The sequence below is a fragment of the Lactuca serriola genome, chromosome 5, assembly GCF_051521515.1.
Source record: "Lactuca serriola cultivar US96UC23 chromosome 5, Lser_US96UC23_V15, whole genome shotgun sequence".
Classification (NCBI taxonomy): Eukaryota; Viridiplantae; Streptophyta; class Magnoliopsida; order Asterales; family Asteraceae; genus Lactuca; species Lactuca serriola.
The window spans coordinates 215,421,821-215,434,610 of NC_136412.1; the positions used below are offsets into that span (position 1 = coordinate 215,421,821).

At 34.2% G+C, this 12,790-nt stretch overlaps 1 protein-coding gene across 1 annotated transcript; it reads right to left on the bottom strand.

Annotated features, from left to right (window-relative positions):
- Window positions 1–2,791: 2,791 nt before the first annotated feature.
- LOC145053552 (glucose and ribitol dehydrogenase-like) lies at window positions 2,792–7,494 on the bottom strand. The gene is made up of 5 exons (XM_079001615.1): window positions 7,302–7,494; window positions 6,993–7,130; window positions 6,328–6,704; window positions 3,299–3,654; window positions 2,792–3,186 (listed from the first exon to the last, which is right to left on the bottom strand). The coding sequence occupies exons 1-5, from the start codon at window positions 7,488–7,490 to the stop codon at window positions 3,128–3,130; spliced, it is 1,119 nt and encodes a 372-aa protein (XP_078857741.1). The 5' UTR covers window positions 7,491–7,494; the 3' UTR covers window positions 2,792–3,127.
- Between the last annotated feature and the right edge of the window lie 5,296 nt (window positions 7,495–12,790).

Consider the following 12,790-nt stretch of genomic DNA (forward strand, 5'->3'; position numbering starts at 1 on the left):
AAGGTCAAATATCCACAGCAATGGAAGAAGAACGGCTACTTAAAGTTTCTGAGGGTAAGAGGACAGATATGGAGGCTAGGGTTGGAACCATTATGTTCCTTATATAATGGTTGGCCCAAAAATTAAGGTTTCTGGACACTGGACGTACGCTGGGCGTACACCCCCAACACCCGCATTCACTTAACCAATCTACGTTGGGCGTACCCAGCCAATCTTATGCATGCACTCCATGCATGCCTAAGACCCTTTGTTAAATATTTCCTTTAGGGACCATTATTGACACTATCTTCAAAGTGTCATAACAACTTTATTCTAAGTCCGTTTCCGACAGACTTTATATCCACGAAAAGGTGGCGAGAAGCCCTACGCTTCTAGCAAAACGCCCCAACCTGAAACCTTCTCGAATAGAACCCATTGCCCATAAAAGACCGAAACGCCCTTACTCATGATCTCGGGGATCCATAAATAATTACTTTTAGAATGGGACGTTATATTAATATAGTCAAAAAGTCAACAATGAACCTTCTGTTTACCTATACATGGCGTACACATGGATTTATATGGGGCATAGAGCGCTCAACTAGAAGACAGGGCTCCGACAGGCTACGCGGGGCATAGCCTGGATTACGTAATACGTACTGCTGCATGCTCCAAAACTCACATTAAGCTCTTATTTCATTAGTACTTTACACTTAATACTCAGATCTGACCCTAATGAGCATTTTAAATCATAAAGTCTCCAACTTTATGCCTTTGCATGGCTAAAGAGAGCTCAAATCCAAACCTTAGTTGCATAACATAATGCAATGGCTAACAACTCATGCATGGGTGAAAAATAACCATCAAGATCTCAGTTTTATGTCATAAGAACCTTATAAACATTAAGAAATGCTAATCCTAAGCTATAGAGGAGCTCTTACTTATAAGAACCGAAACCGTGGGACCATAATCATACAAACCAAGAAACTAACCTAGATCTAAACTATTGAACCGTAAAGGTGAGAACCATATAACTCCTAAAGTTGGAAAATGAGATGAGAGTTCTGGATCATCATGCTTGAGCCGCACCACACCACTATGATAAACTCCTTCTTCAAAATGCACCAAAACACACAAAAAGGCTCAAAACAAGCTCATAAGGGATTAGGTCTTCGAGTTGGTTGTTTGGAGACAGTAGAGCCCGAGAATGGAGATACATCAAGGGAGTTAAGGCCTTTAAATACGGCCAAAACCCTAAAATTCTTGGGCTTGGACACTGTGCACTTACGCCCTACATAGGACTAATACGCATTGTGTAGGGCATTAAGCCCCCACGTTTCATACCCCTTCCTACGCCATGCGTAGGAAGTATATTACGCCCCACATAAGGACCATTTTGTAAGAAAATTATACTTTAAGTTATAAATGAAAATACCTGAGAAATGAGTGTTACATACATAAGTTTGAAAAGTTACATAAATGACACTTTAATATTAACCTTAGATTTAAAAAAAAAATCGATGATCTAGATTCGTTTTGTATTATTAACATTTTTGGTGTTCTCAATATAACATATATATATATATATATATATATATATATATATATATATATATATATATATATATATATATATAGTGTGTGTGTTAGGATCCAGTGTCCTTAGCAAATTATGTGTTAATATGTAACCAAATTCTTAAAATTTAAAGAAAAACAGAGAAGGGCTAAGATCTTACGGTGTATGTTATTAATTTGAAATAATATGCATCATATAATAACATAAATTTCATTATATAGGTAATATAGTCAATTAACATGAAATTAAATAAGAAAATTTTCGAATTTTAAGGCTAGTTAATTCTCTTACTTTAAAGTTTTTAAGAAATTCGAATTATTATTGTCACTTTTTGTTTATTTATGTTAAAACGAATTTAATTCTGTAAAAGAATTTGGTATGTTTGCGTTCTTGATAGAATACATTGTCATTCTTGACATAATATGTTTTCATCTTGATACAATATGTTTTCAATCTAGCTAAAATACGTTTTCATTCTTAAAAATGTAATTTTTTGATCTAAGAATAATCTATTCTGATTTAATGTTTTTAATTTTCAACATTAAACATTGAATTAAATTAAACTCCGAGCAATTAACACTTAAGTATCGGCAGTCAAGAATAAAATAAGAAAACGTTAGAACCAAGAATCATAAAATTCGAAAGCAATTTTGTGAAAATGACAAATAAACCAAAACTGATTCTGATAAAATGATTGAATAATAAGATATTTTTGAAAAATGATAACTACAATAAGAATATAAATAAAAAAAAATGAAGGTTGTCATTTTTGAAAGAATACAATGACCATTCTTGAAAGAAAATACTAACACAAACTATACTATTTTAACAAAAAAAAATATGTTATATCAAAAAAAAAAATGAAGTTATATCAAATGCATTGTAAAAAAAAAATGTGGCCAGCCCTATACACTGTATATGTCCATCCCCTACTTGTAAGCCTTCAGCGTTTTCAAGCTCTACGAAACTTTAAATTGATACATTCGGTAATGGAATTGGACACCGGTCATATTCAATTCTTATGCAATTATCAACACATACACATACATAATGTTTCGTGTTTCATGACGAACTTCCCACGTTAGTCATTATACGGGTTAACGTAAACCCTTCAAACTCTATTTTTTCGTGGAATTTCAACTTTTTTATATACTTGTACTTGGGCTGATTGAAATATATTTCAGAAAATACTTAAACTTTAAAGCATACTTTTTGAATCCATTGGTTATTACTACAATTCACCCTGATTCCGCATTTTTTTCGTTGTATTGAGATTTCAAAGATCCTCGAAATTCATCAAATTATGTTCTATCAGTATTTTATTTCAACAGCTCTTTAAAGGTAAGTATAACTGCATATTTGAGGTTCCATAACATAAGATTTTGCTTCAGAACACCAATTTATTTCAAGTACACACATATAATGTAATTATGCACAAACTATATTATACTTCACTCCATTTTCTTATGAGATTCAAGGAAACTACAAGAGCTAGCATTAATGGAAGTAGACTCTCTACCCTCCGGTAAAGGTAAGGTTGGCAACATCTAACTTCGCATTATCCTATTTGTGTTATGGGTTTATAGTATTGTTGTTGTTGACACTAGGAATAGCATTGTCGAGTTCTCCACCTGCAAGAAAGAATTGCAACATCGTGATCAATTCACAATTCCAAATTTACATATAAGACCCAAAGAAGAAAATAAGCAGCCGTCATATGTGTTTCTGTATATAGAATTATACCATCAGGATGAAGAAATGTGCCCGTATAGTAGGAAGAGTCCTTTGACGCGAGGAATACATATGATGGAGCAATCTCGACAGGTTGAGCTGCCCTATTCATGGGCACTTCTGACCCAAATGTTGCAATATCATCGTCATTGAGTGATGCAGCTTCAAGTGGGGTCCAGATAGGGCCAGGGGCCACACCATTAACACGAATCCCCTTGTCAACCAGGAATATTGCTAGACTCTTGGTGAAGTTCACAATGGCTCCCTTTGTTGACGCGTAATCAATGAGTTTTGGACTTCCTGAGAATCCTAAAGCTGAAGTGGTGTTTATGATGCTGCTTCCTGGTTTCATGTGCTTCACAGCATGCCTATACATCCAAGTCATCACAACCCATCAAAACCAGAAGTTAAATATAAGAGTTCTTAGTTGATTATCTCGATCAATGCTCTGTAAAAGATACTTTATTTAAGTTCCACACATTCAGACTCTTCTTTCATCTACGTAGTGAAAATGACATTGAACTAACATGACTTGTTGCTAAATTGTTTATGTTTTTGCAGTACTTCAGTGCAAAATAATCATGTTATTTAACAAGCTTTGCATTCAGTAATTTTTTGTGAAGATATTGGAAGTTTCACGTAAAAGAAATACCATAAGAGGTGTGGAAACAGAATATTAGATACATGGAAGAAAACTTTTCTTTCCTTGAGTTAAGAGGTGTGTGATCCATGCGTATGGGTTGTAGACACTCACCATTCCAATGACAATATGTTTAATTCATTTCAAAAAGCTCTTTCTCTTGATTTTTCTCTTTTCACCTGTCGTGAGAGAAGGTTTCCAATAGGGATATTCATGCATCAACAGGACAGAAATCGTATTTCTGAAGGTTAACCACGACTATCGGTTTACTAATTTTTTAAACCTAAACCTAAACAAAAAATACAGGTTAACCGGTTTTTTCGGTTTGGTTTTTTGGTTAAACAATTAACGGTTTACTAATTTTAAAAACTATTTCAAAATTAATTAACTTTAAAACTAATTTTCAAAATAATGGTAATCTTCCGATCTTTTGTAATTATAAAATTTAAAGGGATTGTATATAAAATAAATATAATATTCATTTATTTGGTTAAAGTGTAAGGAACTCATGGAAATTATATTTATCCTATTATGTATTCACGTGTTTTAAGACTACAATAGTCAATTGCTAATAAATACGAAACTTGTTAACTTAAACTTTAAGTTATAATAATGAATTTAATATTAGCATTAAACTTCAAACCTAAACAGTATCTTAAAATATAAAAATTAAATTTTTATTTTTCGGTTAACCATCCATGCACCAAAAAATCGATAGTTTTACCGGTTTGGTTAACCAAACCAATAAAGGTTAAATAGCAGGTTCGGTTAACTTGAAAATCGGTATGGTTTGTCGGTTTTTAATAAGGGTGACAAATCGTGCTATCGTTTTGTATTTTTGTCTGACATGACACGACACAACAATGTTTTATGTAACACGAACATGACACGACACGATGCCGTGTTTTTTTTAACTAACACGACCGAATTAAAAAACGACAAACACGACACGACACGAATAAAATATCATATACTAAAAACTAGTTTATTTAAGGAATATTTTATCAAATATAACACGATAAACACGAAAAACACAATAAAGAACTGCTAAATCGTGTCTATTTTGTGTCAAATTTTAAACACGAACTCGACACGACGACATCGTGTTTTTTATAGTTAACACGAACACGGATTCAAATTTCAGTTTCGTCTCAATTTCGTTTCGTGTCGTGTATTTTTGTCGTGTCGTGTCATAAATTGTCACCCTTAGGTTTTCAGTTATGTTTTTCATTTTCGGACATTCTTGAACACCCGTGGTTTCCAGCAAGGGAAGTGATACTTCCACTTGATAAATTGATTCATCCACTTGAAATATATGTTTTACCAACTTGTAAGATAGCTGTAATGATGTTGTAACTCATGTGGATGGATTAAATTAATAAGTGGAAATATCACTTCCCTTCCAGCAAAGCCTTCAAAGTGTCTTTCAAATTGAATCAAGATTCCACATTAATTAAATTAAAAGTTACTATAATTTCCAACAATCACCTACGTGATTGGAATGCTTTCCTAATACAGCCATTCCAAGCTATCATGCAGATTGACTATTATCTTACCACAGAAAGGTTCAAATAAGAGTTCCTTGCCAGAAAAAACACAATTCTTTTTTTAGCACTTAAAAGAGTTCCAAGAATACTGCAAAAAAGGTATAAAGTGATTTAAATAGCTAGGGAGATGTCCATGATGCTTGTATGGGGTTGATTTACCTTGGATACACATAGGGATCGAAATGGCCATGATACTTGGGGTGATTTGCGTGCACATTTAAATCAAAATTTATGAAGTATCGTCAAATTGAATTGAGATTCTACAGAAAATTGCAGTTTACTTATGCTTTAATAATTACGTACCCAAATTTGAATACAAAGCAATGCACATACCACGCTCATATAGAGAGAAGAGGCTCCATCAAAAATTAGTGAAACCAATGACTACATGTAGAAGTCTCGATTTCACCAATTGTCTTAATATAGGATTACTCTGAACTACTCCTTTGGATTAAAAAAAAAAAAAAAAAAAAAAAAAAAAAAAAAAAAAGCCATCAACACAAAACAGCACAATTGATTTGCAAAATATATACTGTTAGGATGAAACATATAGCACAAATGTTATTACTCTGTGAATTGCAATGTATTTCATGTTAATTGTATAAAAAAAATGCAATTTTATGTAAAGTCACAATGTAACTTAGTAAGATCAATGAAAATCAGTTTTATATAACACCGACTTATATCCATTCATGCTCTATTTCAATAAATTTTAGTATAAATCAATACCGACCTTTTACGTATTTTTAATTAAGACTCTCGAAACTCTCCTTCTAGGGGCAAAGTGAAGTTCTCAAGAAAAAATGTAACTGGTGAAAGAAAAATAATAATAACTTGAACATTAAGAGGCACACCTTGTCATGAAGAAATGGGAGAATATATTAGTTCTAAATATCCTTTCAAGCCTCTCTTCCGTGATATCATCTAATGTATATGTTTCATACTGCACAGCTGCGTTGTTCACCAGGACATCAATTCGTCCATATGTCGCAACCACCTTATCCACAACATCCTTACAATTCTTGTCATACCTAACATCAGTAGGAATTGCAATTGGATCACCTGCGTTACTTATTTTTGCATCATTTATAATCTCTAAGGTGTACTTTGCATCTATGTCTTCGACATCTTTCACATAAGTGAATGCTATAGTTGCACCCTCCTTAGCAAAAGAGTAGCAAACAGCCCTCCCAATACCCGAATCCCCTCCTATCACCAAAGCCACCTTTCCCTGCACCAAGAAAACAATAAGGAAATTATTACGTTAGATGGCTTTTTCATATAGGAAACAAGCAAGCAGGATTTCGCTTCTTCTACTGTTTTATTGTTGCTTGGGCAAAAGGTTCGATATTTGCATTGTTTCTCTTTAAAATACTTTTGCATTGAAATCAAATTACAAGTATGATAACTACAAATGAGAAGCTTCATACAGAAATGATTTTTGATTTCTTCTAGTTTAGCTGAAGTCTATCGGGTGACCATATGACAAGAATAATAATATTCAAGAAAGGAAGTGTACTTGGAGTTTGTTAGTAGGCTTGTAATTAGGATCGCTGAATATTGGAAGAGGGTCCATTAGGTACTCCTTTCCGGGTTGACCATCCTGATGCTGTGGTGGGAATCTTCGTTCGCCATCTTCCCTCCTCATGGCCTTCGCCTAAAAAAAGTTACAAAACTCCGTTAGCGTAATTGAATGCTTGTGAGTTTTTATCATCAATGGCTGCTCGGATTTGAAACAAAAAAATGAAAATATTTCACCACAAGGACCCCCAATAATATATATTCCAATCAAAATTAGCATATTCTGAATAGAAGAGAATTAGCAGACCTTAAAGGTGTGAATAGAAGATGAACCACGTCTTAAAACACATGTTGTCGTTCCTACAACACCATTATTGCTAGTTCCTGTAGAAGGACGTGAAGTCAACAACCGCCGTGAGTGTAAACATGAGTTTTGTGTGATCGGTATTCTACTGGAGACTGAGCCCACCAAACGAACCATCACCGAGCACAACATCACTTACGATGGATGGATGAATGAATGAGAGACCTCGTTATGAAATATTACATATATAGGGAAATTTTTTTCAAAGTCAAATATTTCTTTAATCTGAAAAATAAGTCCGACTAACCACATTAATGACAATTTGGTCTCTTTCCAACCTTGCTTACACGCGAAGATGTACTCATACCTCAACATTCATTTTTCCTATGTCACTACCAAAAGCCAAGAAATTGTCAGGCCGGTCCTAAACAATTTGTGGCCAGAGACACAACTAGAAAATTGGTGCAATAGCTACAGCACAATCCGTAGCTATTCCGTAGCTATAAACGGATAGCTACGGAATTGCTACGGAAAATTGGTTGTAGCATAATGGCCCGTGGCTAAATTATAGCTACGGATTAGCTACAGAATCGCTACGGAATAGCTACGGAATATTCCGTAGCTACTATAGCTATGGAATAGCTACGGAATTAAATAGTTACGGATTTCCTACGGAATAGTTACGGCACTAGATAGCTACGGAAGTAAATAGATACGTAATAGCTACGGAACAAAACAGCTACGGAATAGCTACGAAAGTAAATAGCTACGGAAATCCATAGCTATTCCGTACCTAACTTCGTTTTATTCCGTAGCGACGGTTTAGCTACGCATTAGCTACGGCCTAAAAAAAAAAACATGGGTGGGGTTCGAACTCAGGTTGCCTACTTACAATAACACAAACTTACCAACAGGCCAACCGGGCATGCCACATCCATGCCAACATGGTTGACTATTCTATTTAAACATCTTCTTATTCTTATTATTATTATTATTATTATTATTATTATTATTATTATTATTATTATTATTATTATTTCATTATTTTTATTATTAATATTTCTATTATTATTATTATTATTGTTATTATTATTATTATTATTATTATTATTTTTTCAGGCACCAAAAGTCGCGTGCACAAATGGGATCCATTACTCATTTAATGGTTTAAAACTATAATACTTATCATCTACGTTCACATATAAATACTCACAAACACGTATACATAGACATATACACATACATATATACCACAAATTATTCATGTATACAAACATAAACCAATCACAACTTGGTGAAAAATATAGTCATTATATTGTTAAATTGTGCAATGAGTACTTGGTCCCGAGGTGCAAACAACTTTATGAATGATATTAATAGCTATAAGTTGGTGAAAATAGAGATAATCATTTATAATAGGGGTGTGATAAAAACGAAGCGGAAAAACGACGTTTGGTGCCCGGAAAATCGAAAATAAGTATAATTCGTAGCTATTCCGTAGCTAATTAGCTACGGACTAGCTACGGAATTCTAACGGAAAGCACATTCCGTAGCTAGTCCGTAGCTAATTAGCTACGGAATAGCTACGGAATGTGCTTTCCGTTAGAATTCCGTAGCTAGTCCGTAGCTAATTAGCTACGGATTAGCTACGGATAATTCTTATTTTCGATTTTTCGGGAACCAAAAGTCGTTTTTTCCGCTTCGTTTTTTTCACACCTCTATTATACATGATGATCTCTATTTTCACAAACTTTTAGCTATTAATATCATTCATATAGTCGTGTGCACATACGGGATCCATTACATGTTTAATGGTTTAAAACTCTAATGCTTATCATCTACATTCACATATAAATACTCACAAAAACGTATACATACACATATACACATACATATATACCACAACTCATTCATGTATACAAACATAAATCCATCACAAGTTGGTGAAAAATATAGTCATTCTATTGTTAAACCATTAAACGAGTACTTGATCCCGAAGGTGCGCAAGACTTTATGAATGATATTAATAGCTAAAAATTGGTGAAAATAGAGATAATCATGTATAATAGAAGTGTGAAAAAAACGAAGCGGAAAAAACGACGTTTGGTTCCCGAAAAACTGAAAATAAGAATTATCTGTAGCTATTCCGTAGCTAATTAGGTACGGACTAGCTACGGAATTCTAACGGAAAGCACATTCCGTAGCTAATTAGCTACGTAATAGCTACGGAATGTGCTTTCCGTTAGAATTCCGTAGCTAGTCCGTAGCTAATTAGCTACAGATAATTCTTATTTTCAGTTTTTCGGGCACCAAACGTCGTTTTTTCCGTTTCGTTTTTTTCACACCTCTATTATACATGAGTATCTATATTTTCACCAACTTATAGCTATTAATATCATTCATAAATTCGTGTGCACATACGAGATCCATTACTCGTTTAATGGTTTAACACGCTTATGATCTACATTCACATATAAATACGCACAAACACGTATACATACACACATACATGTACACATACACCACAACTCTTTCATGTATGTAAATATACATATACAAAAATAAATTCATCACAATTTGGTGAAAAGTATAGTAATTACATTGTTAAAACTATGAAACGAATACTTGATCCCGAAGGTGCACACGACTTTATGAATGATATTAATATCTATAAGTTGGTGAAAGTATAGATAATCATGTATAGTAGAGGTGTAAAAAAACGAAGCGAAAAAAACGACGTTTGGTGCCCGAAAAATAGAAAATAAAAAAATTCCGTAGCTAATCCATAGCTAATTAGCTACGAAGTTGCTACGGATTTTTATTATTAAACATCGTTTTTTTCTCTTCGTTTTTTTCCCACCTCTATTATACACGATTATCTTTATTTTCAACAACTTATAGTCATTAATAGTGTTGATACAGTCGTTTGCACCTTCGAGATCCTTTATTCATTTAATGGTTTAATATTATATCCGTAGCTATTCCGTAGCCATTTTGTAGCTAATTAGCTACGGAATAGCTACGGGTTAACATCCGTAACTATTCCGTAGCTATTTCGAAGCTAATTAGCTACAAAATGGCTACGGAGTAGCATCCGTAGTGATTCCGTAGCTATTCCGTAGCTAATTAGCTACGGAATACCTACGGAATTGCATCCGTAGTTATTCTGTAGTTATTCCGTAGCTATTCCGTTACTAAATTAGGGTGTCCCATTCTGTAGCTAATCCGTAGCCATTTCGTAGCTAATTAGCTATGGAAATTTTTCGTAGCTATTATCCGTAGGAAAACACCCTTTTTTCTAATAGTGAGAAAAAAAATTAGAGCCTTCATAATTTTTTTTGGTAAAGGAAGGTGGTACCTATAGAAAATTTTATCAATTAAAAATAATAATACAATGAAGGCTAACCTATGGGAAAAAAAAGGCTTCGGGACTGGCTCCGGAAGCCAAACAACCTAACAACTATTAATACGAAAAAAAACAAAATAAAAAGGCCAGAACATCCTCTGAACCCTAATACATGCTCTAAACCCTAATACACAAACATAACAAAGAAAAACTAAAGAAATTTATATTTACAAGCTTTTTTAGATGCAAAGTCATCAATTATAGAGTCGAGTTCAATATTATCCGACAAATCTTTTTCAATGCATAACATAACCAAACCATTTAATATTTCTTGTGACATTGATAATCTCCAATAATTTTTTAAAAATTTTAGTTTTGAAAGTTTTTTTTCTGTTGATGCTATAGTAACATGTATTGTTAATAAGATTTTATATATAATACAAACATTTGGATAACATGTAACTTCCCAAAATTCAAGACAAAAAAATTCATTACTAATATAACTAGAACACTATTGTAACTTTGTTCACACATAGAAAAGCTTTTCAAATAAAACATTTATCAGAGTTCATCACAAAAATCACACACTGCAGAAAAACACGGGTGTGTGCGTTGTGATCGTCCCGAACTCATTTACTTGAAAACTGGACGTACCTGAAACCAAAACTAAAAACCGTAAGCACGAAGCTTAGTGAGTTCCCCAAATACCACATGTCATAAAATAAACATATTGCCTAACATATCCAGGTGTTAGCCTATCCCTTCGGTCTCTTTCAACCGGATACTACCATACATAACCATGAGCCATACATATCATTCATATATCATAATCAAATAAGATGTTATGTGGCAATACATAGTCTTTCCATTATGCCACGGGCCGCCACATGGTCTTTCTAGCCAAGCCAAGGGCCATCCCCTCAGTCTTACAGACAAGTGCCAAGAGCCAGCTCTTAGTATTCCATGCAAGCATCACAAAGACAACTAGCATATATAATACTCTACTTAGCCAATTAGCGTACAGTGTACCAGGAGCCACCTCTTGGTCTTTCATATATAATGCCTAGGGCTAACCCCCGCGTATTCCTACCATACATAATAGCATACAGTGTGCCAGGAGCCGCCTCTTGGTCTTTCATACATAATGCCAATGACTAACCCCTAGTTCTTTCTACCATGCATCAACCAAATAGATCGGCATTCGTGCCTTCGACCCATACAATAGTGAGGAGACTCACCTTGCACTGTTGAAGTACCGCAAATAAAGCTGTGGTTGCTGGCTCGTTTTATTCAAGTATGTCGTTACCCATACAACAGTAGTAGAGATCTATACTACTGGAAACACAGTACTCATGCTTGGATCAGGGAAAGTCACAAGGTTACCAAGAAGCTAGTGATTGGTCTCGTTTTATTCAAGTATGTCCTTACCATTGTTTCGGTAATGACTAATGAGATGATTGTTATTTCGACCCTAGTGGTCATATCAAATTGAGTGTGACTACGATGAGTTTGTTACATGGTTCATAGAATCAAGTTCGATACATCTGACCTAAGTCAGAAGATTGAAATCAATGCGATCAATAGCATCGCGCTCATTGTTAAAGAAATTGGTAGCTAGAAATGCTACATGCTAAAATGTGATTATATTGCATTAGAATATGAAGGAAGGTATTTTCCATTTTCGAATTTGACTCTAAGAGACTTGAGTCTAAGTGTTGCATCATACGATGAGAGGTCATTAGAACATGACCCATCGGTCTGTTACAACAGATAAAGGAAGGTATTTATCCAAAGAAGAAGAAGGAGTCCACAATAAGGACTTATTTTGTAACTTGAAGGTTATGATTGAAAGTCCAACATAGTACGAAAAGCAGGTGCAAGATTGAGCATCGTCTGCAGTCAAGAAACCCTAGAGTTAGATACTCTTTCGAGGAAACATAGAATTTACGGTTATTATCTAGGATGAAGAGATAACGTATGGAATCATTATTCAAGCCCTATTTCGTTGATGATTTTGGGACGTAATCATCCTAAGGGGGAGATAATTGTAATGCCCGTAGATCCGGGCTAGTCAATTTAGAGACGATAAGCGTCAAAAATGACTTTTTGATAGAAGATTATTTAGAATGAATAATCTTAACAAAGT